General features: G+C 37.8%; 3 protein-coding genes across 3 annotated transcripts in view; 2 read left to right on the forward strand and 1 right to left on the reverse strand.

Moving 5' to 3' along the window:
- Window positions 1-287: 287 nt before the first annotated feature.
- Window positions 288-16,823, forward strand: LOC134748540 (uncharacterized). Its single transcript, XM_063683330.1, has 14 exons — window positions 288-446; window positions 1,531-1,665; window positions 2,287-2,395; window positions 3,477-3,658; window positions 4,913-5,052; window positions 5,447-5,578; window positions 6,757-6,901; window positions 9,093-9,269; window positions 9,503-9,660; window positions 10,378-11,029; window positions 11,297-11,384; window positions 12,044-12,225; window positions 16,092-16,196; window positions 16,400-16,823. The coding sequence occupies exons 1-14, from the start codon at window positions 314-316 to the stop codon at window positions 16,714-16,716; spliced, it is 2,655 nt and encodes an 884-aa protein (XP_063539400.1). The 5' UTR covers window positions 288-313; the 3' UTR covers window positions 16,717-16,823.
- A 223-nt stretch (window positions 16,824-17,046) lies between these two features.
- LOC134748416 (protein FAM161B) lies at window positions 17,047-21,412 on the reverse strand. The gene is made up of 6 exons (XM_063683201.1): window positions 20,459-21,412; window positions 19,977-20,141; window positions 19,087-19,314; window positions 18,547-18,826; window positions 17,687-17,967; window positions 17,047-17,416 (listed from the first exon to the last, which is right to left on the reverse strand). Exons 1-6 carry the CDS (start codon window positions 21,343-21,345, stop codon window positions 17,047-17,049), a joined length of 2,211 nt encoding a protein of 736 aa, XP_063539271.1. The 5' UTR covers window positions 21,346-21,412.
- A 2,813-nt stretch (window positions 21,413-24,225) lies between these two features.
- The window catches only part of LOC134748303 (ubiquinone biosynthesis monooxygenase COQ6, mitochondrial), a 28,388-nt gene continuing 26,771 nt past the window's right edge, over window positions 24,226-25,842 (forward strand). Inside the window, exons 1-2 of the mRNA XM_063683054.1 lie at window positions 24,226-24,564; window positions 25,037-25,227. Of these exons, the coding sequence (XP_063539124.1) occupies window positions 24,378-24,564; window positions 25,037-25,227 (378 nt within the window). The 5' untranslated portion in view covers window positions 24,226-24,377. The remainder of the gene's footprint in view (window positions 24,565-25,036; window positions 25,228-25,842) is intronic.

Below are 25,842 nucleotides of genomic sequence, written 5' to 3' on the forward strand. Positions count from 1 at the left end.
TATTACTTTTCATGCACGTAGAACCGGAACACAAGAGAAATATTAAAAAGATTACATCATGCTGATATTTTTTTACGCTTGAATTCCGCGTCAGTTGCTGACATTAGATACGATGCACTTTGTTGCAATTCCTTCTTTATTTGAAACCCTACGTTGCTATTGCTCGACCGATATTGTAAAAACTAATTTGTATAAACACAGACGATTTAGTTTTACGATTTGTTAACTCATTTCTATCGATTAAAGCCCTTTTTTATCGGCGGGTCGGATTGGTTATCCACAGTACCGCCATTATTTCGCTCGACATGTAGTAATGGGAGTTTGGGAAAACTGTGCGGTCGCGAACAATGTTGAGATTTTAAATTACTTGGCTGGAGTCATGATTAAGTGCACTCTAGTTTTAATTGTAGTCATAGAGTTTGTATATACTATAGCTGGTAATAATGGTAAGTTTCTTATTGCCTACCAGTACCTACGCACTTTTTAAAAGTATGGCTGTTATAGTTCGTTCGAAATTGGTGAAACTTATTCCTGTTTTCCTAAAACATGCTAGGGAATATTAACATAATGTTCCTTGTGCTAGACTCCGAATCATCACTTTCAGGCACAGCTATTTGTCTGTAAAGTGGCCGTGGGGGGACGAGGGCACGTCACGTGTCGCGACATACATACCTACATTATTTTTTAATGTTATTTTTTTGTATTTATATCGAAGTTCTTCGCATTTTTAAGCAAATTACAGTATAGTCGCTGCTAGGCTGCTAGGGTAGGTTTTACCAACCGTGTTTTTACTAAACTGCTTTTCATTTCGATCGCCGCTTTAATCATTCTCGACCTGAAATTCCGGTCAAGCAAATGGGGCAAATAAAACACTTATTACTAAAGGGGCCCACTGACTCCGCCGCCGCCGCGGGGTCCGCCGGACGATATCGGCCTGTCAGTTTAGATCAAAAATTTGACAGTTCCGAACAACTGACAGGCCGATAACATCCGGCGGACTGATAGTCAGTGGGCCCCTTTAAATGGCATTTTCTCACTGTTTTCCTTGCTCCGGCAAAATAAACTATCTTCATACTCCATCTGACTTTATTTCATCAACATAGCAACTATTGTTGGCAGCTTACACGTACGTACTGCACGCATAATCAACAATATCTGGGAGACAGAGCTTTTCCTCGGAAAACATATAAAATATCAAAAATGCGCGTTTTCTTTTCTCAAATAAGACCTAGCTAGATCAATTTTTCGCCCCTGGAACCCTTATGTAGCAAATTTCATCGAGATCGTTAGAGCCGTTTCCAAGATCCCCTGTCAGTTGTTGGGAACTGTCAACTTTTTGTTCTAACTGACAGGCTGACTTCGTCCGTCCGTCCGGCGGACTGGTAATCAGTGAGCCCCTTTAAAGGTATAAGATTAAATTTAACGAACTGTCAAAATTCATATTTTAAGCAAAATTTATCTAACTACGATGGCGTTGACAGATCTATTCAGTGCAACCGGCCTTAAAAATAACAACTATTGTTTTCTCAGATAACATAAGGGATCATCCCGCATGGAAGTTGCTACAGCAGTTTGAGTGTGGAGACAGTGCAGCAGACCGGATTATTGGCGGGTTCAACGCCGGACTCGGCCAGTTTCCATGGATTGCTCGCCTCGGATATACAAGTTAGTATTGGATAATTCTATTTACCTAATCATTATTTATAGCTAATGATGTGCCATCGGAAACTTTCCAATATTGCGAAACATCCGCATTGAAATACCTTATATTTTTTGTAACCTATGAGGTACGAAATTTTTCGTCTTCAAAATGAATGTTACTTTAATTTCCTATGAAGTTTTCCTGAAATTTCCGAGATGTTTTCCAACTTTTTAAAACGTTCCGCAAATTGCAGATCTGTTTTTATAGGCAAGAGGTGGATGAATCACTAGGGCGCCTGGGCACCTAGTGCGGGCATGTAGGGGGCATTTGTGACTATATTTCAAACCCTCGGACGTCGCCAAATGTCCGGGACACTATTGCCCCGCGTGCAGTCTGACAAGAAAAAGTAGACATTTATTGAGGACACTGAGGTGCCAGCGAGCAGCAGCATTTTTTTAAATAATATATTATTAGGTATGCATCCACTTGGTGGTTACGAACAGCAAACATCTATCATATCATTCTGCTGCATAAGCATTGGGTGTTCATTAATTCGTGGTCAGTTCACCACTATTATTAGCATGCAATTTAATTATTTCGACACATTTGAAAATTTTGAAATGTGGTGTTATTTTTGATAACAGGTGAGGACGAGCCAGAGATAGATTGGATGTGTGGCGGCGTGCTCATCACCAACAGGCACGTGGTCACCGCCGCTCACTGTATCACCGACGAGGACTCTGGCTACAAACTGTGAGTTTATTAAGAGCACGCAATGATGTGACCAGAGGTGATGCCAGATGAGGTAGTATGTACACGTACAGATTTTGGCAACTATCAGCAATCCGGTGACCATTTGCCAAGGATCGCAATAGTTCTCGTTCTAGCATAAAAAATATTGAATTAGAAATTGTATTCCTCACCTCGATGAATTTATTTTAAGTATTTTTTCCCCTCACTAGCTCGGAAAGCCGTCTTTTATCCTTTAAAACAAGCGGGGGAAAACGCATTTTATCCACTAGTGGGGAAAGTAATTTGACCTTGGATGGAGCGTGTTTAAGTAGCTTTTGACAGATAACAAAACGTAAAACGCTCATAATAATGGTTCGTTCGATATTAATTATCATTAAATAAATGGTTTGAAAATTTAATAAAAAATACTAAATTTAGCTTTATTTAATGATTTTAAGTCATTAACCTTAAATTCCATAAGAAACATTTGTTTTTTTAAATGATGTTGAATGTAATTCTGAACGCACAAGTTGAGTCGATGCAATTTCAAAACGCATCGTCAGAAATGTCATTGTCAACATTGTCCTGAGACATTGTCAACAAAAAATTTCTCACCGACACGTAAAAATACACAACTTCCAGAGTTTTATTCTATTATAATATCGTATTATCGTAAAAAAATGAGTGATTCCAGTGATGAAGATGATATAACGCCTGTGGATGTTGCACTTTCCTCGCTATAGTGAGGGGAAAAGTTTTGTGTTACACACGGGTGCAAATGTATTTTACTTCTCGTGTGTTAAAACACTCGCGGGTAAAATACAACTTTGCACCTTTGTATAACAAATAACTATTAAACATAGGGCACTTTATTGTCCAATACAATAAGAAGGTAGCCGGATATTGGACATACGCAAAAAGTGCGAATACATATTGGTTCCGGGTTCCGGGAAAATTATTATTCGAGTCAGAAATAACGTGAATTTGTCACTGCATTTCCCAGTAACAATAGTGCAATATTGCACTAGCTATGGTAATTAAAATAGTCACTTTTCACACAAGGAATTTTGAATATCAATATGAATCCATTCTTTTCCTTAAGGTCCTTCGTCCGCCTAGGCGAACACAACACAGAGACAGACCCCGACTGTCAGCTGCACGTGTGCGCGCCGAAGGTCCAGGATCGGAAGCCGAAAGTCATCAGACCTCACGCCAACTTCAACAACCCGGCCTTCCAGAATGACATCGCTATCATCACTTTGGATAGTCCTGTGCAGTTGCATGGTAAATACGTAGTCTACAGTCTAGAATCTAGACAATAGGGAGCGGTTAGTCTTTATTAGGTTCTCTATAGATACTTATTAGTAATAATGAGTAGCCCACAAATACGTGAACAAAATTTTTTTTGCAATATTTTTCTTACACATATCAAAATGTCATTATAAATTAAAACTACAATTATTTAACTGAATCAAAACATATTATCTTTAAAATATCCCCTTTGGCTTTCATAAACAAACGCAAACATTTGTTAAAATTATTAGCAACATGCACAGTACAAAATCTTTGTCAATGTATTTTTAGGAAACACATACGTAAAACCGGCCAAGTGCGAGTCGGACTCGCGTTCCAAGGGTTCCGTACATTACACAATTTAAACAATGTATTTTTTATGTGAAACGTGAGTGAAATGTCTTTAAAAAACCCGTAGGGGTCGGATCAAAAACTAAGTAATTAAGTCCGACTCACGCTTGACTCCACATTTTTAATAGGTTTTCCTGTGATCTATAGGTAAAGATCTATTTTATGTATTTTTTACAGAATTTTAGACCCAGTAGTTTCGGAGATAAAGGGGGAATGGTCATTTTTTGCCTATTTTCTTGAATAACTTCTAAACTATTTATTCTAAAATTATAAAAAAAATATATTTGAGATTCTCATAATGAGCTCTTTCGTTTGATATATAACACGATATATTTTGAAAAACTTTATTTTTTAATTTTCTCATTTACCCCCCAAAAGTGGCCCCGTGTTTAAAATTTATTTGTTTACGATATATGTCCGTCTTTGGATCACAAACCCACATATGTATACCAAATTTCAATTTAATTAGTCTAGTAGTTTCGGAGAAAATAGGATGTGACAGACGGACAGACAGACAGACGGACAGACAGACGCACGAGTGATCCTATAAGGGTTCCGGTTTTTCCTTTTGAAGTACGGAACCCTAAAAAGGTACAAAATGTCTGTTGAAGGTACTACTATTCGTCGTTGGTCTTATTTCCAAACAGTCGGTGGAAGGTCCTTAGTAAAAAACAAAAAAATTCCAGTGGTCTTTTATCACTAACCACTGCTTTAGATAGACAACTAAGGTGTTCTTAAAGTAGTGCGGACAAGTTTACTCTTATTTGTTTGGATATAACCACCTGGAAGTGACCTATTGTAAATAAACATAAAGCATACGTGCATTCACATTGAGCGCATAGTTTTGTCCAAGACATTCTATAAAAACATTAAAGACATTGTCACGACTTTTAGATTACGTGGCGCCAATCTGCCTGCCGTACAGCGACGAGCAACTAGTGCCGTTGCCACTGGGTGAAATGCTGACAGTTGCCGGCTGGGGCAAGATGAACATGACCACGGAAGAGCGGGCAAAGATCTTACAATACGTTCAGGTATGTGTAGGTTGAACATGCATACTGCTTACGTGACGCCTATCTGCCTGGTACAGCGACGAGCAACTACCGCCGTTGCCCCTGGGTGAAACGCTGACAGTTGCCGGCTGGGGCAAGACGAACATGACCACGGAAGAGCGGGCAAAGATTTTGCAATATTATTATGTTCAGGTATGTGTGTATTGGCATTTGTACAAGATGTTACAAAAAAAGTTCTTTTTTGTGTGGTGCCGGTAGTTTAAATAGTTTTGCGACAAGTAATCACAATACAACACCCTCCACTCAGTGACTCTACTCACCTTCTACCTGACCTACAAAATCTACTGTCATTTCCACGAAACTGTTCAAGAAACTAATTCAGAACAAACAGAAATAAATGTATCTAAACTTGCAGATACCAGTAGTGGAGAAGTCGGCATGCAACCTGTTCGGGAAGGCGTTCAAGATGACCGCCATGCAGATTTGTGCAGGTGCCATACATAATAAGGACGCGTGCGGGGGCGACTCAGGGGGACCCGTCATGAAGGTACAATCGCCTTAGTCTGGCAAACAAGTTAAAACAGTAATATAGTTTGGCCAGGGACTGTCTCATTTCAAATTTTACAAAAAGGTATAAAGCTTTGAATTTGAAATATATGTAAAATGTTTTAATATTTGCGATGTCGCGAGGTGTCAAAATCAGTGCGTCATTAGCCTCAGTTTATTTATTTATTTAGGTATTAATGTATTAATGGTCATGTATAAAAATGTGACCGCAGCCTAAATGACTTAAAATTAAGTTGCGGTCAATAACGATCGTCTCAAGTTGTAGTTATAATAAATACACAGTACACAGGTAAGAACTACCTACATTTTAATAATACGAGTAGTTACTTAAACAGGAGGCGCAAGATGCAAAATGGCAGCTTACAGTATTTTTCACCCCAGCAGCTCGAACAAACCTACTTTCGTAACTCCGCACTCCAGGGAGTGAAACAAAGTAGCTTTTTAATTTAGAAGGCCATGAACTGCCACTTCATACTTCTATTACAAATTCGTTTTTTTTGTTTTTTTTTGTTTCAGTATTATTCTGTGTAATTCGAAATACATTTTAACCTATAATATGTTCTCAGTAGTTGAAGAATTATATGTGCAACACGAGAGCAAAGTCTCTCGCTACGCTCAAGATTCTAACGATTATAAAATCCTTCGCTTTCTCGGGACTCAAAATAAACACTCGCAAGAAAAACCAACTTTCCTCTCTTGTTGCACAAATAACTATTGTACTAGTCCAAAATAGCTCTGCTCTACTACCCTGTAGGTAACATCTGTAAGTGACGTTGCCTTCACCTGTATAAGTAGTTGGACTTGGTACGAGCTGGGGTTTGAACTCGCGACCTCCGGATTCAAAGTCTTACCGCTATTTTTTGGTGGAACAGAATGAGTAAGAATGTGTTATTTAGAGTGGTGTGGTCATGACCCTCGCTCCGGGTCGTTTCTTTTGCAAAGGTTGTCCATCGCTGTTCAACGTGGCAACGCGGCGAGCGTGATGGGCTCCTTTGCATCTGAAGGGGCGCGGGCACAGAATAACTAATAGTACTACGCGCGGGGCGAATTTTGTGAATAGTTTATGTGTTTGTTAGTTTCTAGTTTAGGTTAAGATTTTTGTAATGTTTTATTTTGATTATCATTTAGAAAAGCCAGATAAAGTATGATTTATTTCAGGTATTTGACAATGACGAGGGACCAAAGAATTATCTCATCGGAGTGGTATCCTTCGGACCGACGATTTGCGGCATCAAGAAACCAGGCGTCTACTCATCATCGGTGGAATATCTCAGATGGATTTTAGACAACATTATAGCGACTTGAATATATTTGTAATTTATTATTATTTACTGTAGTTTTTCAAAGGTCTCCTTTATTTCTAAACCGACAAAAATATCATATACGAAGAAAAATTTACAAAGTGCTCCAGTGCCCAGAGTTGGAATTTATCTCCGCTACCGCCCTCTATCGCGTCTCGTTTCTGCTATCGCGGCAGGTGCCTAAGCTCCTCGGCCACTCGGGTCACGGCGGCATGGGTCCATTTTTTCCAAGTACTTATGCAATTTCCTGCGGGCTTGTGGCTCCTCCTGGCGATCCCTAACCGAATTAACTCACCGCCCTGACCACTAACCGTTAACCTTTATTAATTCTGTCCACGGGAAGTAAAAGCAGTCGAAGGTTTGATTAATCAAATAAAATCTTGAATATTACCGCGATTATTATTATTCATAATGATATCTATGACGTAAAAATAAAAAGTTTCGAAGTTATTTAAGGAAATAGCCAAAAAATTACCGTTCCCCTCCCTTTATCTACGAAACTACTGGGTCTAAAATTTTGAAAAAAAAATCACAAAATAGTTCTTTATCTAGTTCACAGAAAAACTTATTAGAAATGTGCAGTCAAGCGTGAGTCGGACTTAATTATTTAGTTTTTGATCCGACCCCTACGGACTTTTTAAAAACATTTTACTCACATTTCACATAAAAAATACTTTGTTAAAAATTGTGTAATGTACGGAACCCTTGAAACGCGAGTCCAACTCACACTTGGCCGGTTTTAAATATAAGCTTGTCTCTTTCTCTTTCGGCAAGCGGAAGCTCGTTAGCACGTGCACATTTCTCGCTTGCCTGGGCGCGACTAAAAGCAACTTGTACAATTTGTCACAAGGTGAGTGCTTCAATTTTGAAGCGTGTACAACCTATCTTTAAATATAAGATCAAAATATCATAGTAGCCTGGTTGTTGACCTAGCATGACAACTCAAGGTCTAACCCCTTATTCATAAAACTTTACAGGCCTGATTTAGTTAAATTATGTTTTATCCCTTTCTTATAAATACATAAGTCAAAATGACAGATAAAGAATAACGATTCATAGCTATTCCGCGTTTATGAATAACGCCATAAGAGTTTCCTTACCCACGCCGGTGTGGTTCCGCCCTTATGTCGGTAGGACATAATCTGGGTTTTTACGCCAGCCTGACCGCAACGAGTTTCACATATACCTTATAATTTAATTGCACCATCTGTTTTGCTTGTCTTTTCAGCATCACGATCCTATTTTTTGCTACAGTGCGATTATAGTGCTGACAGAGATGGCGCCTACCCTAAATACAGCCCAGAGAAAATTACAGGAAGTCAACAGTTTAATTACGATTATATTTAGGACTTTAATTTTCTTTTATGTACATTTTATAGTACGTAATGTCAGCAACACTATAATATTAGCTTAGCACCTTTGCATACAAACAAACTTCTATGCAGAAGGCGGGGGGTACCTTGTCTCTGCAGCTGCACCTAACCTAACCTAACCTAACGTTTCGACGGTATCTACGTATTTTAAAGACAATAAACATAACTAAATATTTAGATTTAGGCACACCTCCCCCCTCCCAACCGTAAACACAGTTGTCCCCAATATCCTCCAAAGATCGATTAATTAGAGGACCAATTACGATTGCCATAGACGTTACCTCCGCGCGCGTCTTAGACGGTGTAGAAGTCGCCCCCTTAGAGGCTGAATTTCAAAATTCCTTTTTAGTGGAGCTCTACATCATTATTAAAACAACAATTATTAAAAAAACAAATAAATGATCAATCAATCAATCAATCAAACAATATATTTTTCAAATTTCAATGTATACCTATTGAACTTAAATGGTTGAGCGTCCTCGTGAGCTTTTTCCCTACATTTTTACTTGTATGGTATGTATGTACCTAAGCAATAATGCATAAGTACACTCATACTATTAGCTTCTCATGTTCCCTCTGTCATCCTTAATTTTTTGTTTTCAATATAAATAAAATTACTAACGTTTTCTGACTAATTTCGTTGAGTTCTAGGTGAGCTACGTCACGGATGTAACCCAGAACAGATTGAGCCCTACGTCACACCATGGCTTACAATACTCAAAATTGTAATTAATATATATAGTATTGGTAAAACCCTGAAGCTCGGATTAGGGATCCGCCGTGGTCCAGACGTGACGCCGTGACTAAGCGACGGCCGCAGGCTCCAACTCTGATAAATACAGTCAAGCGAGTCCGACGTACCGCTTAGTGAGCAGTACAGTGTCCGAGGTTTGTCGAGGCGACCGCTCGCGTCAGACCACTTCAATAACAAACATGTTTGTATCATTTATAACCCGAACTTGCTTACTTCTCGCCGTCCTCAATTCGGCGACGACACGTAAGTACTTAAAATATCTAGTTATTTCACTAGAAACCAATAGTTAATAGTCACGTACATTATTTCTTGTCTGGTTTGGATTTTCCTTATTATTATTTTTGTTATTTACATAGATTCGTGTTCGTCAGACGTAAAACATTAGCAGATACCTACAAGCTAAGGACATATTATAATGCGTCGCGAATATTTACGGGATTTCGTGTTGATTTAACCGATGTCTTAATTGTTTCCAGAGAACGCCCGAGGATCCAAAACATGCAAGATAAGTGACGATATAGAAGGAGAGTGTATTTTGCTACAAAAATGTCCTCGAGCATTGGATTTGCTGAAGTTAAATGATATTAAATCCTTGAGGAATCTCACTTGCGGATATGATAAGCTGGATGCAAAGGTAAATATGATATTGATATCTAATTGACTCGTGTGAATCGTGTGCTTACTTAGTGAGTTTTTCGACAAAAGATTTTATACTGTAAAGTGGAAAAGCTAAAGCAGCTCGACAACAAATATGACATAATACCTCCAGGTATAATTACTTATAGCCTATGTGGGGTGTGAACCCACAATGTTCAATTATTACAATTCACACAATAATAGGGAGAATAATGCAAACATGTCTTCATTATGCATTCTAATTAACTACTTAGATATAGCCGGTCAAACAACCTTGTCAGTTGAAAAGGGCGCGAACTTCAAATCTTCTATGGGACGATAACCCTTGGCGCCTTCCTTTTTTTAATGTGCCGCTTTTTTCTACTGACGGAAATGGCTTGACATATAGTCCGACAAAAAATGTAGAAACTAAAAAGTGGCAATACTGTAGTGTTGTCCCTTTCAAATCAATCTAAGAAAACAGGACGACACTACCACAGTATTGCCACTCTTTAATTTCTACAATTTCTTGTCGGACTATACTTTATGTTTAGTTTTAGCAACAACAGCATTAGTGCATGTGGCCATTAGGTCCGATGTTATAGGAAGCAATGTTGTTAACTATATATATTGATATAATGAACAATACGTAATTAGTTCTAATTCAGATCTAATTTCTATTTATGTTTGGCTTTCGAGCAAAATCATTCAATCTGATTACAATTTTTATCGACAGGTATGCTGCGTCACAAACAAAACAGACGGAATATCTATCACCTTCAATACGAGTAAAGACACTGCCACTAGTAGACCTGAAGGCGGTATATTGAACACCGTTAAAGTGCCACCAGATCCGGTAGCTACCTTCCCTCTTACCACTCTGGTAGCAACCGAGGCACATACAACTAAAATAGTTTACTCGACTACATTCGTTCCAACAACACATAAACAGAAGATAACAAATGCGCCCCATCATAACAATGAATTTAATGAGCCAACACTACCATCATCTTCAGCTTTTGCTTTTCGCCCACCAGTGCCCATACCCACGCGACCACCGTCCATTCTGCCATCTCAAGAAGTACCTTCCATGCTTGAAACAGCTAGTGAAACCATATCAACATTTGACAATCCGCTAGGAATCGATACAAACATCCCATCCCGATTTCCACTTGAAGAATTAGACGGCAGTAAAATTGGGTCTTGGCTACCAGAAGTTTCTGATGCTGTAACAGAACAAATGGATCGCTTTCCTGTATTGCAGCCTGCCGTCAATCTACCAAGTCGGAATAAGTGTGGACTGCTTTCAACTTCTGACAGAATTGTTGGTGGAGAAGTAGCAGGACTTGAAGAGCTGCCTTGGCTGGCTCGTATCAAATATCAAATGAGTAAGGTGTTTCATTTAATTATCAACCAACATATGAAAATATATCTTACCTACTTGGTGCAGAAACCCTCGTTTGTCAAACATTATGTTCCTCCCAGTGAGAAACGTTATTTGGCAGGATTAATAAAATTAAACGTGTCTTTATTGTTATTTTATTGTATTATAAACCTACTAACCTTAGTTATAAGTAAAACAAAATATGTAACTAACAATATGTGGATCCTGGTTATCTAAATAAAGAACTTTTAATAATAATTGTATTTTACAGAGTCGAAAGAAATCTACGCGTGCCATGCGTCCCTGATTACTGACCGTTTCTTAATCACCGCTGCGCACTGTGTAGTCAACCAGCAAATGTGAGTTTCCACTTCTACATAATGTCCAAAACCTAGCATCTTAATTTTTTATAGCTATTTAATTGACCAATTTCATGTAGGTAGGTATTTAAACATAAAATGATCCATCTGCCTCATTATAGGCGTTATTTGTTCGATATTTTTACGGACAGCAAATTATTTTGATTTTGCAAACGCAACCCAACCAAAGGTCGTTACGAACACTTTTTTGCAACTCTAATAGTGTTATAATTCACAATAGTCAATTTAATCAAATAATGAATCGAATGTGCTATGAAGGAAAGAACATAAAAATTCATTGGTAAAATTCATTACGTTGTATCGTATCGTCACTTCGTCAGCGATCGTATCGTGCAATTCGTGCACTTTCCAAGGCATTGTGCATTTCGTTTTGCTACTAAGTTGACTAATTCTGTTGACTAACCTTCAATCATAGTTCTTATACAGAGCCAGGCTGAGTTTGAGTCCAAGTCGAGCTGTTTTCCTACCTCGGCTCGAGATCATAGTCTAACTTACTGCTCTTCTACAAAACATACGCGGAATTAATTGATTGAGCGCCGGTTGACGATCACGACCATGTTGTACCATTATACATTGTAGCCGTTTTCCACTAAACCAAAGATTTTAGAAGTTTCTTCATACGTGTACCTTTTTTTCAGAATAGACGTTCGTCTGGGTGACTGGGACGCTGAGACAGAAATTGACTGCATTCAGGATGACTGCAACGATCCTCCTATGGATGTTAAAATCGATGCAACCTTCGTACACCCGTCGTATCATAGACAAACATTAGTTGGTGACATAGCTTTATTGCGCCTAGCACATCCGGTTAATTTTACAGGTAAGAACATAGACATATTATAGTTGGTCAAACCAAATTGGCAGTAAATAAGAACAAAAAAAACTGTACTCATCCTTTTCTTTTGGGTGCTAGTACTAGTGTAAGAAAAAGACAGTATGAGTCTCTCTGTCTATGTTTGAAATGAGTCAGTCCTTTGACAAACTATAGTACTTATATACGCGCCACCGAGCGACCGGGGGTAAGAGAAAAAATATTCATATAAAACTTGGGCACCATAGGATTTTTTCTCTTTCACTCCTATAAATTTCGGTATTTCGCTATCGCCTCCTACCTATGATGCCACCTGGTCGGTGATAAGGACAAAGCATGGGACTGCTATTTTCTCTTTCCACTTAAGTATAGAAATCGCAATAAGACTATCTTTCTCTATCAAAGAGTGTCGGGCCCTTGCTAGGGGGCTTAGCCAAGATGACAATCGTTGATAATAAACGACAATCGAAACTTAAATAATGTACCTATTAAAATAGTCACGTGACTTCGTAGTCCGTCATGCCATACCTTTTTCTATGGGAGGATAACCCTTGGCGCCTACATTTTTTTTGAATTTGCCGCTTTTTTCTACAGACAGACTGTAACATATGGTCAAGCAAGTCTTGTCAGTAGAAAAATTCGCGAAATTCCAATTTTCTATGGGACGATATCGCTTCGCGCCTACATTTTTAAAATTTGCCGCCTTTTTCTATTGACAACATTTGCTTTACCAACTATATATCTAACGGTTTCTTTTTAACCGACTTCAAAAGGAGGAGGTTCTCAATTCGGTTGTATGTTTTTTTAAAGGTTTGTTACATTATAACTACGTCATTTCTGGACCGATTTTGAAAATTATTTTTTTGATTGTAAGTATATACATACAGATTGGTCCCGTTTTTGTCAAAACGCAGTTCTGATGATGGGATCCATGAGGAATCGAGGGAACTCCTCAAATGTTAAAGGCATACGTATAGTGATTATATTATTTTCATCAACAAATCAAGCATTTACATTTAAATAATTTTTAAGAAAAAAAACCGACTTCAATGGGGGTGCCGCTGAAAGTTCACTTATTGTTGATGGTGCACTCTTAGATTCCAGACAATGAAATTAAAAAGACAGCATCTTTTGCCTAATAATGTAGAAAAGGAGGTAAAACCACCCACTTTTCTAGTAGCATTTCGTTTCTGTAGGGGTCGCAGTTCTAACCTAACCTACTTTTCTGATAGCATTTCGTTTCTGTAAGGATCACAGCTCTAACCTAACCTACTTTTCTGATAGCAGTTCTGTTCTGTGAGAATCGCAGTTCAAAACCCAACCACCCACCTAACCCACTTTTCTAGTAGCATTTCCGGGTCCGGATCAGAGTCCGGGTCCGTGTCCGGCTGTCCGGATCCAAGTTTGGGTCAGAGTTCGGTCCGGGTCCGGGTCCGAGTTGGGGTCCATGTTCAGACCCGGGTCCGGGTCCGAGTCCGGGTCCAAGTTTAGGTCTGGGTCCATAAGGAAGAGAACAAATCGCCAAACGTGAACTATGTGTCATTGAAGAGTTCCATTCTGATCATTATCAGCAGTTTCCATTTCATCAAATGTCACTTTTTAAAATGGAAGTGCTGGATTTGTTTATAAAATTACAAAAATCACTATATGTATGCCTTTCACATTTGAGGAGTTTCCTCGATTCCTCATGAATACCATCATCAGAACTCGAGCTTGACAAACATGTTTCTTGAAAACCTAACTTGCTTAACAAACATAACGAAGAGGACAAATCGCCAAACGTGAACTATGCGTCATTGAAAAGTTCCGTTCTGATCATCATCAGCAGTTCCACTTCATCAAATGTCACTTTTTAAAATGGAAGTGATGGATTTGTTTATAAAAATACAAAAATCACTATATGTATGCCTTTCACATTTGAGGAGTTCCCTCGATTCCTCATGGATTCCATCATCAGAACTAGAGCTTGACAAAAATGTTTCTTGAAAAACTAACTTGCTTAACAAACATAACGAAGAGGACAAATCGCCAAACGTGAACTATGCGTCATTGAAGAGTTCCGTTCTGATCATCATCAGCAGTTCCACTTCATCAAATGTCACTTTTTAAAATGGAAGTGGTGGATTTGTTTACAAAAATCACTATATGTATGCCTTTCACATTTGAGGAGTTCCCTCGATTCCTCATGGATCCCATCATCAGAACTCGAGCTTGACAAAAATGTTTCTTGAAAACCTAACTTGCTTAACAAACTTAACGAAGAGGAAAAATCGCCAAACGTGAACTATGCGTCATTGAAAAGTTCCGTTCTGATCATCATCAGCAGTTCCACTTCATCAAATGTCACTTTTTAAAATGGAAGTGCTGGATTTGTTTATAAAAATACAAAAATCACTATATGTATGCCTTTCACATTTGAGGAGTTCCCTCGATTCCTCATGGATCCCATCATCAGAACTGCTTTTTGACGAAAACGGGACCAATCTGTATGTATATACTTACAATCAAAAAAAGAATTTTCAAAATCGGTCCAGAAATGACGGAGTTATGGAGTAACAAACATTAAAAAAAAAACAACCGAATTGAGAACCTCCTCCTTTGATATCTTGAAGTCGGTTAAAAAGTCATAGTCATAGTCATATCATTTATTGCATACATGTGTTTACATTAGGTTTTATTTATATCTTAGGTTACAACATGCACCCGTTAGGGCATAGCAACATAGTTACTTAAATAATACTTAGTCAAAATTATATCTTAACAGCTATACATTATTCACCAGCTTAAATTATATTAAATTATAATTTATCATAAAATTATCCCAATATTAATATTTTTACAATATTATTATGAAATCCAATTTATTCCAAATTATCATTTAAGAAATCATTTAAAGAATAATAGCATTTGTGTAACATAAATTCCTTGATTGCCTTATAAAATGACATTTGATGAAGTGGAACTGCTGATGATGATCAGAACGGAACTCTTCAATTACGCATAGTTCACGTTTGGCGATTTGTCCTCTTCGTTATGTTTGTTAAGCAAGTTAGGTTTTCAAGACATATTTTTGTCAAGCTCGAGTTCTGATGATGGGATCCATGAGGAATCGAGGGAACTCCTCAAACGTGAAAGGCATACATATAGTGATTTTTGTATTTTTATCAACAAATCCAGCATTTCCATTTAAAAAAGTGACATTTGATGAAGTGGAGTTGCTGATGATGTTCAGAAATATCAGAATGGAACTCTTTAATGACGCATAGTTCACGTTTGGCGATTTGTCTTCTTTTTTATGTTTGTTAAGCAAGTTAAGTTTTCAAGACACATTTTTGTCATCGAGTTCTGATGATGGGATCCATAAGGAACCGAGGGAACTCCTCAAATGTGAAAGGCATACATATAGTGATTTTTGTATTATCATCAACAAATCCAGCATTCATACAAAAAAGTGACATTTGATGAGGTGGAACTGCTGATGATGATCAGAGTGGAACTCTTCAACAACATATAGTTCACGTTTAGCGATTTATTCTCTTCGTTATGGACCCAGACCCAAACTTGGACCTGGACTTTTTTTTGAACTGCGATCCTCGCAGAACCGAACTGCTATCAGAAAAGTGGGTTAGGTTAGGTTAGAACTGAGACCCTTACAGAAACGAAATGCTCTCAGAACATTGGGTTAGGTTAGGTTAGAACTTTGACCCTTACAGAAACGAAATGCTATTAGAAAATTGGGTGGTTTTACCTCCTTTTAGTTAGGCAAAAGATGCTGTCTTTTTCATTTCATTGTCTTGAGTGCACCATCAACAATAAGTAACCTTTCAACGGCATCCCCCATTGAAGTCGGTTTTTTTTCTTAAAAATTATTTCAGAATTTATCCGGCCAGTCTGCTTACCGACTACAGAATACATAGCACGAATGGATTACGATCCCGATAGTGAATACTTAACTGGTGGCTGGGGTAAAACAGAGTTTGGTAAGTGCTAATCAGTACGTAGCTCCCTCCATTTTGTACATTAGAGCCATCGTGTTCCATTTTGCAGAAGCTCTTTCAAAGCAAAGGACCCTTCTGTGATGCAAAGCCACAATTTTCCCTGATCGTGGCTTAGACTGCTTTAAAATATCAAAAACATACCATAATAATCCAGCGCCATAATGACCAAGTTATTCCTGTTTCAGAAATGAGATCCGTAGTTAAAAGAAAAATCAGACTAACTGCTGTTCCCATGGCAACATGCAGAACGTCCATTCGACGGATGACCGACCAACTAGCCGCCAGCGCCATCTGCGCTGGTGGGAGAAAGGGTGAGGACAGCTGCTCCGGAGACTCTGGCAGCTGCCTTGTCCGGCTGGCCAGTGAGAACCGCCGGTTTAACTGGTTCCTCTTTGGGGTAACCAGTTTCGGATCGGCTAAATGCGGTACAGAAGGAATACCGGGCATCTATTCGCGAGTAACATATTATATGGATTGGATTCAGAGCGTTCTTGCATTATAAAAGAGAATATATTAATTATTTATACGTAAAGGATGAACGTGAACTTAGTGAACAAAAAAACGTAAGTACGTGTGTAAAAACGTTGATGTAATTTTGCCATACCATACTACCACTATCTTGGAGTAAGTTCAATATCTATGTTAAGTTTTAAAAGGATACAATTAAGTAACTAGTGAGACTACTTGTGAAACCTAGTTACTACACTTACTGTTATTTGATTGTAAGTATAGGTCAATAAAATATAATAATTTAAAGATTTTTGTATCTTTATTTCCGAAAACCGTACTGACCACCACAATGTATAAAGAAGCTCCACCGTAGCTAAAACATTCACTTACCATCAAAACTATCAATAGCATCTTCCGAATTAGAGTAAGATTTTTCGTCATTTTCTATTCTATTTAAATATTCCATCATGTTGCCATTGTAGTCATGCAGGGAGTCTTTTCGCGATACGCTAGGAGTATTAAAATGGTATGTTTTACATTTCCTGGAGCTCCTTTTCTTGGTTTTTCTCGGTGAGAGTTGTATGTAGTCAACAGGAGCGGAGTGAGAGCGAGGTGCGTAATATCTCTCAAAGAGCAGAGGTTGTTGTTGGACTCTTCCATACATAAGTTCCATTTCGTGGAGGAATTCTTCTCGCCTCATTCGCTCCTCGTCGCGTCGGGTTTGAAGACGCATGGCGATATCTTCTTCAGCACTGTAATAACACACTGTAATATCTAGATTTGTATCGTTTCATCATACATTTATTTTATTAACAAAAAATGGTATCGCAATACAGAATCCAGAATAGCATGCAATCTTTATAACGCGTTCACTAATTTCTCCCCTGCTCTGCTATCGATCAATGCATCTCGAACTAGCCCGGTTTATCCGCAACAAAGCAGACAAAATTCGACCACGATGGCACGCATGTACGTATATCAGGACTTTTTTGGTTTGAGACACATTCTGATGAAGAACTTACTTATTTTTAACAAGAGTCCACGCAGGATTAGATCTCAGCAAGCGATCTCTGTAATGTATCTCGCGTATTCTCCGCTGCTCTGCCATCCTACTGGCCGCGTCCATCTCAAAGCGTCGGCGGACGGCCTCGGCCCTCAGCAGAGCCGCCAGGTTCGATCGGCCCGAGGCTGCAGCTCGGAGCTCCAGGGCGGACAACCCTCGCATAACTCCGACATCGGCGCTGGTACCAACGTTTTCGGTGCTTTTGCTTTCTTGGGACATTTTCTTTGCTACATCTTGCATCTGAAAAGACAAGGTATCAATCAATTCAAGTAGGTACTTGTAGACGATTTAACCATATAATATGTACTAGCTGCTCTGCCTAGTTCTATAAATGCCCTTCATATATAAAATAAGCCACATTCGTTTTGGGTTTCCCACAGATAACTTTGTCCAATGTTATCGTCGCATGCACACAGAATACCTAAGCTCCTTGAATTATCTCTCTTCTCCTGTGAACATCTGTAATGGTTAGACTACTGTTGCAACTTGCTACTTTGCGACTTGACTTGAAAGCACCACTTAATATAATACTCCAAATTAAACAAGCGTATGGTGAACGCGGCCATTAACCTTCTTAGCCGCTCTGTCAGCGGTGTCGTAGAAACCTAAACGGCTTCAGACTCGTGGTAATAAAGTCTTCCTCTGCTGTTTTCTCATAGCTATTCTTCTTCTCCGGGCTTCTCGATCTCTGTCTGTCAGAAGAACTGACTGACTAGATGCCAAAAGACAGGTCAATCGAGGTCGCTGTGAGCAACTGTGATGGACAGGCACATACCACTTGATGCTTAAACAACAAGAATAACCTCCTATACTACTAACCTTCTTAGCCGCTCTGTGAGCCGTATTGAACCTAAACGGCTTCGGACTAGTCGTAATAAAGTCTTCCTTCGCCGTTTTCTCGTATCTGTTCCTTTTCTCCGGACTCCTACTCCTCTGTCTGTCAGAAGAACTGACAGACGGGATGCCAGGAGACGGATCGATGGGCAGATCGCTGTGGGCTGCTGGAGTGGATAGCCGGCTGCGATCTCGCATGGCCATGGAACCGGGGAGGTTGGCGCTTCGGAGCATTTCTTCTGATCTGATTCGCCGGTTCATTGACCTGTGAAATTTATATACATGAGAATCCTTAAGGTGACATCACAGAGAACCGTTACAATGATAACGGTGCGTGTAGTTATATCTGTCTGTTTTATTGTCTCCAAAAACGACAATACTCTAAACACTTCAAATATGTCAACATATTTTTTTGCTTTTGAAATGCGATTCAGTTCTGTATGTATATTATATAGGATACTTACCTTCAAATTTCAGATATAGAAAGGATCTATATTAGTTGATCTTATATTCATTGATACTCACCTGAAAAACTCGTCCTCCTTCATTTTATCATAAAAATAGTTTGAAAACAAATTCTTAGGCACTGGCCTTGCGCGAAATCTTTTCTTTTTCTTTGGCTTCGGCAGGGCATGGATCGCTCGTTCACAGGCTCTCCCTGCTTCTAATCCACCTTCTTCCCTTTTTGTAAAACTGAAAGGCTTCATTTTAGCGCGGAGCTCTGCTTCGCTGTTGATTTTCGTTATAGCTCTCCTAGAATGGGTACATGACATTTAGACTCGTTTATGTAAACATTTAAAATCATTAACTGATAATGAATACCGATTACCTACTTAAGTGGCCAGGCCACTAAAGTACCAATGAGCAAAATGAAACTTATTAAACTTAAACATCCATAGATAGGTTCAGAAGCTTGTCATCTAAGCATTTAATACCTACATAATATACATATAATGTAATCATTATATTTTTGCAAATTAAATAAAAATACCTAGATTTTTTCGTGTTCATAGTGCGGGCCTGGAAATGAACCTGTAAACATAACGTAGGTAAACTAAAATTTGTGCAATGCGAAAAACATAGCTTTTCTAGTGACTACATAGAATGCATAGAATGTAACAGAAACAAAGCAATTAATTTAACTATGGTGATATTGATAATAAAGTAAAATTGCTAGCAAATGTATCTTTAAGTAATATCACTGATAACAATTGGGCGAGCTATCAAACCAGAGACAATTTTTTTACACACAATAGCAATGCATCCGGCACACTTTTCAAAAAAATCGATACAAAGTCACCCGTTTTCTTTGCCCTTGTGTGTAATAATTGTGTTTTGATTGATGTTAGTCGCACGCTGTTATGGCCCATAGCGTTAGGACATATAACATTGCTCAGAAAATGGAAATTGGGAACCTCATCGCTTGATCCTCAAGAATTTTGTCGTAGAGAGGTATCCGGGACTCCATGGGGACAGGTTTGGTCCGAAATTGCTGGCGGTCGCATTTCCTGTGAAGCATATCTTCGGAGAACGACTTTTGCAGGCTACGAAGCTTGTTCACTGCTCTCACTTCTTCATCTCTACAAATAGGGGAAAAAAATCTTGCAGGTTACCTACATTACACAAAGCACTAATATTTGAGTAGAGTAAGTAGTAAAGCGTACCGTACCCCTGACTTCTACCAATTACTCGGATCTCGGACCATCAGTTTACTCTTTGGCAAACCAAACGTACCTATTAACAGTATTAACCATATACGTTTGTGAAAATATTTAAAGGTGCGTGTATAGTCCACATTCGACTTTGAGCTTGGCTAGGTTGAGGACTATAGGTCAAAGCCTCGTGTGAGAGGAGGCATGTGTTCAGCTGTTGGACATATACAGTTATTTTATCTTACCTTTCTGTCATTTTAAACGGCTTCGGCACAGTTATACTCTTACGTCTCCTCTGGGGTGACCCAAAACGCTTAGCTCTCAACGGACTAGAAGGCATACTTTGAGTTTTAAACTCATTGTCGTCCATGTTACCTTTCTTCAGTCTTGAATATTCCGCTCCGTCAAAAAACTTGTCAAACTTCTGGTCGACTTCGTTCTTCTTTTCGATTTGATCATCGTTCCAGGATATGGAACATGCCGAATGGTTTCTTTTTGGTTTCGACGTCTTCTCTTTCATGGAACTACATTTAACCGGATTTATTTTAGGATCGTCATCTATTTTAACTTCGATATTTGTTACAGTCAGCTTTTTACTCGGTTGTTTCATAGAAGAAACAGTTAGGTTATTATTAGAACAATCAGAAACACGTCTTCTATTTATCCTTGCAGCTCCATTGAACTCTGAGGTTTTATCTTTTCTCTCTGCACTGTATTTACGCCTCAGTGTACCATCATAATTAGATTTAACAGGCTTATCAGTTATTTTAGTCTCATTCGTGTAAGCTTCCTCTTTTGCTTGCAAATTATCCCCATTACAATCATTTATTAAATCCACAGCATATTCTAGCATAACTTTTTTCTTTTGTCTTAAAGATCTTAACGTAGAATAGAATTCTTCAGTCGGGAGATGATTTATTTCATTATAATCAGGAATTGAGCGGTAGAAATCTTTTATTTTCTCCGTATTTACATTTACAATGTTCACAGAACAAGTTGAAGAAGAATCGATGGAGTTCTGTGCGGTTACAAACTTGTCTTTTCTCTCATAGTCGGGTTTAGGCATTTTACTGACGGGATCCACTGGAAGTTTAAGGCAAGCATTTGCAAATACACTACACCTGTGGTTCATATCTATGATACAGTAAAATTTACGACAAAAACAAAGTATATATCTAATTTACATCGGTGTGGTATTGCTTAGGGGACAAATCAAATTGTTGTAGCAATCGTTGCCATGGTTGTCCGCGCATGTACTTTGCGCATAGTAACAGAAAATACCTAATGATCTTAATTGCGTCTAAATACATTATTAATAGAACAATTTAGATACGTAGATAAGCTTTTAGGGCATTGTTATTTGTTGAATGGATAGACATTTGTATCAAATTATATTGTTATCACAACCTTAGGTAATATCGTAATATTGTCGTCGGTTACCGCGATAGTTACTCATGAAATAAAACTATGAAAACGGACTATATAAGGAAAGAATAACCTTAGGTAACATTTTTATTTGGCTGCATACTGGTACAGTTGTGAGTGTGATACATCGCACACATTATTCACAGACTTTAGGTACCAAATTTACCTTACCATACGTACTATTGGACAAGCTGTCGAAATTGCATTCTAATCCATCTTTTATTGCGACTTCGAGCATGGACGTTTAAAAAAATCTCTTCGTTCAGTTTTTCCTTCACCGTTTCGCACTTTTCTTTGTCTAATTAGTTTACACTATATCTTCGGTATGAAGTATATAATTAAGCCCTAAAAAAGATTCTGAAAATGAGATTGTGGTTAAGTCTTTTCAGTTGTTCTAGTTAATAATCTTGTTATTCGTTTCCATTAGAAACTGCCAAAACTGCATTCATAACTAAATTATATACCTAATTCGTAATAGTAATAAATCACTTACGACTACAACGTCATGGATATTTAAAACTTTTAAGTGAAAATTTAAATGTCTATATTTGGTCTATATTATGTAGGTCAATACTTACACAGGTATAGGTATATATAGTTATTGTGGCTGTGAAAAACTGGAGACATGTGTGGATCATGCATGTGAGACACGTGTGATCTTCTGCAATATGAACAATATATATAATATGTCTCTAGCAAATAAAAATTCATTAATTCATTCATTTATGAAGGGACTTCCCCTGTCGAATATTAGAATTACCTGGAGCCACGGGCTTCCCGCACGCAATTTTTTTTACACCCTTATGATCTCCGAGACGTGCTGTATGGAAGAAGACAATTTGTAGGTGACTTAATAAATTTAAACGCTTGTGGTATAAAAAGTAATGATAAGAAGCGCGAAATTTCAATTTTGTATGGAAGACCGATCCTTCGCGCATACATTTTTCAAATTTGCCACCTTTTTCTTCGAACGGAAATGGCTTGCCGAACTATTTTTTTAAAGGTGCATAATATCCGGTTCCGGTATATCCAAACCGAAAAAGTTTGTATTCTCAGATTTTTTATATGGCTCTAATTTTGAAGTACGAAACCATACGGAACATTAATTTAGGTTCGGTCCCAGGTCTGTTCAATGGAGTGTAAGCTGGTCCGCCGTACGTATACGTCATATAACTCAATCGCTGAGTATAACTGATCGGTCATGAGGAGTGGGGGGAAATGACCGAACGAGATAGTCTTATGTATCTTTCAGTAGGATTAACAGTGAACAATATATTACTTTTTGTCTTTGTCATAGTTTCACTTTTCCACCGTTGCCACAATCGAGTTTGTGGCAAACAAATAAGTACGTGACATGTCATGCTTGTTCGTTGCTTGTTTAATTATTATTGTTTTGTATGAAATTGTGGTTTCTCTTATGAAATATAGTGATGGTTAGCGTTTTGAATGCTTGAACTTTGATAAAATAATGGTGAATTGTTCTGTAATCGGCTGTAATAGTCGCTCTGAGCAAAAATATGAGAACATACCTTTCACACGTAAGTACGGCATTTTTCACCTTCCTTTTAACGCAATATGTGAGAATAACATCGTAAAATTACGTTACACTTAAAGCAATGTAGAATCAAACGATTTCAATAAAAATATCACAATTATTTACGCAAATTAACAAAACATTAATTGTAAAATTATCCGCCCAAATTACGTAGGTTGTTTGTGGTAATCTGTCAGGCTGTCAGCTACTCAGACGAGTCTGAGGTCAGCCATTTTTAAATTTCTTCTTATAGTTGGTCAAGCAAATGTTGTCAGTAGAAAAAGGCGGCAAATTTAAAAAATGTAGGTGCGAAGGGTTATCATACCATAGAAAATTTGAATTTCGCGCCTTTTTCTACTGACAAGATTTGCTTGACCAACTTTAATTTAGATACCAGATGAAAATATCATAATTTTATGGGTAATTTTGACCTCTAAAGTTTTTTTGAACTTCTAATTCCAAAAAAAAAAACAAATGTTGTGAAGATTAAATGTGGTGTACATAATTAGTGTGAATAATGTGATTGTGATTTGTGATTTCTTAAAATTAAAACTCATAATACATTTTATTTTACGTTTTATTTACTAAACATGTTTAGTTTTGTACAACCTGCGCGAATTATAGAAGGTATTTCATTGTTCATACGCCTAAAAAGAAAGGCCCATTGACATTTTATTCAACAATTTTAATACCGTCAAACAAGCTAACTTTGCCTCCGGGTAATCGCCCCAACGTGATATCAAATATTGGGTTAATTTTTACCAATATGGTATCCCCACGTTTATGACGTCATCTATGTCTATCCCTTACGGGCGCAGGCAGTAGGCCGCATCTATAGAAAATATACTAGATCTATGGTATACGTACGTTAAGGATGCAGGCGATACAGTTATTATAAGTGTGAGCGAGAAAGAGATGCTTATCGAAGGCCGCGGTCCGGTACGCCCGTCTGTTAGAACTTTTATATGGCAACTTAAAAGCATTGTCAATGTAAAAAAAAAAGCAATGTCAATGTCATTGTCAACTGTCAAAAATTAAAAATAAATAATAACCTAAATTTATGAAAAAAAATATTGTTCCGCGATGGTTCCGCGTAATTGAGTTCATAATTAAATAAATTTTACATACTAACACTGATAAATTGATAACTCTAAGAAGTGGAATCAGGATCCTATTTGAGTGTATAGTCCAAAAAACACATCAAAATGTTGCTTCCAAAGAACATTCACCGGAATTTTATTCTGCCTATAAAAATGAACAAAAGTTCGAGATTGATAGTTTGTCGCCGTAATTTAAATACAGATTCGAATACACAACATGAAATCAAAGACAAATACGATGTAATCGTTGCCGGCGGTGGAATGGTTGGATGCACTATGGCTTGCGCTTTAGGTAAGTAGAACTTTGTCATGGATATATTACTTATCATGGCTCATGGCGAAATCACGAATCATGGCTATCATCATATTCAGTATAGTTCAGTATGTACTGATCAGTTGACACCCATATCATGGAAATAAGTTATAATTTGAATAACTTTTCTATTGCTTCTTTCATAGCTAAGTTACCTCACGGCTGGCTACAGGCCTCCTCTCATTGCACGAGTTTGTTTGAGTTTTAGCATCTTAAATTAACTTTTAACAAGCAGAAACGTCTGTCGTATCCAGAGGCCGTGAGTTCAAGTCTCACCCAAGGCAGTAATTTTTCCACTATTAAATTTATTTTTAGTATCTTCATATTCATATCCACATTTTATTTTCTTTGCCTATGCATGCAAGTGTCCTTGAAATGTTTCCCACCGTATCATAGCTTTCTCAATTTAGCAATCAGAATACCAGTAGCAATAATAATAATTTAATTTCAGGGAAGAACTCAATACTTTCCAATTTAAAAGTGCTGTTACTGGAGGGCAGTCCCAGTCCGAGGTTTAACCTAAAGCCTGAATATAGCAATAGGGTAGTGGCGTTGAGTCAGAACACAAAGACTTTGATGACCTCTCTGAAGGCATGGAGACATGTGGAGGATATGCGTCTGCAGCCTGTACGACATATGCAAGTGAGTCAGAAATGTATTACCTGGCCTTACTGATTCTTCCACTCTTCTTGAAAAAATTGTCTTTAAATTGCCTTGTTGTATTCCCTCGCGCCACCCCCAAACATTCCATATCGATTTTTGTATATCTAATTTCGCCAAAAATACTTTTTTTAGACGAACCTGTCATGATTACAATGTTAACTTCATAAATCTAGATATCTTCTCATTGTCTTTTGGTAAATATAGTAGTGGTCTGCGGACCTTACTTTTTCCATAGCAGTTTAATACTCACTTTGCTTAAAAAAAAAAATGTAATTGTTCTATGTAACGTATGTATGTTTGTAAGCATGATTGATACTTAGGTACTTTATTAGTTGTGCATCCAATTGTTACTTTTGTGTATCTTCCTATTTATAGGCAGTGCCGAACAAGCCCTGTTTCTACTTGTTATCAATATCAGTATGTTATAATTAATGGAACAGGTCTTATTGTGTATCTGCAAGTTTAAACTTATCTGTATGTGACTGTTTGTTTCCTAAATAAAAAAATAAAAAAATACATTATTCAGATTCAGATTTTTTATTTATAAACATACATTAAATACAGTTTACATGTCAATATCTTATAACTAAGTTG

Source organism: Cydia strobilella, chromosome 16 (assembly GCF_947568885.1).
Source record: "Cydia strobilella chromosome 16, ilCydStro3.1, whole genome shotgun sequence".
Lineage (NCBI taxonomy): Eukaryota > Metazoa > Arthropoda > Insecta > Lepidoptera > Tortricidae > Cydia > Cydia strobilella.

Excerpts from the sequence above, each read along its gene's own strand:
- LOC134748540 (XM_063683330.1), top strand. The coding sequence starts at position 314 with ATGGGAGTTTGGGAAAACTGTGCGGTCGCGAACAATGTTGAGATTTTA. Across the intron at positions 6,902-9,092 it reads AGACAACATTATAGCGACTT|GCTCCAACTCTGATAAATAC; the intron begins GAATATATTTGT and ends CGACGGCCGCAG. Across the intron at positions 11,030-11,296 it reads TCGTATCAAATATCAAATGA|AGTCGAAAGAAATCTACGCG; the intron begins GTAAGGTGTTTC and ends TGTATTTTACAG.
- LOC134748416 (XM_063683201.1), bottom strand. The coding sequence starts at position 21,345 with ATGAACCACAGGTGTAGTGTATTTGCAAATGCTTGCCTTAAACTTCCA. Across the intron at positions 18,827-19,086 it reads AAGGAGGACGAGTTTTTCAG|GTCAATGAACCGGCGAATCA; the intron begins GTGAGTATCAAT and ends TAAATTTCACAG. Across the intron at positions 17,417-17,686 it reads TGGACTCTTGTTAAAAATAA|TGCTGAAGAAGATATCGCCA; the intron begins GTAAGTTCTTCA and ends GTGTTATTACAG.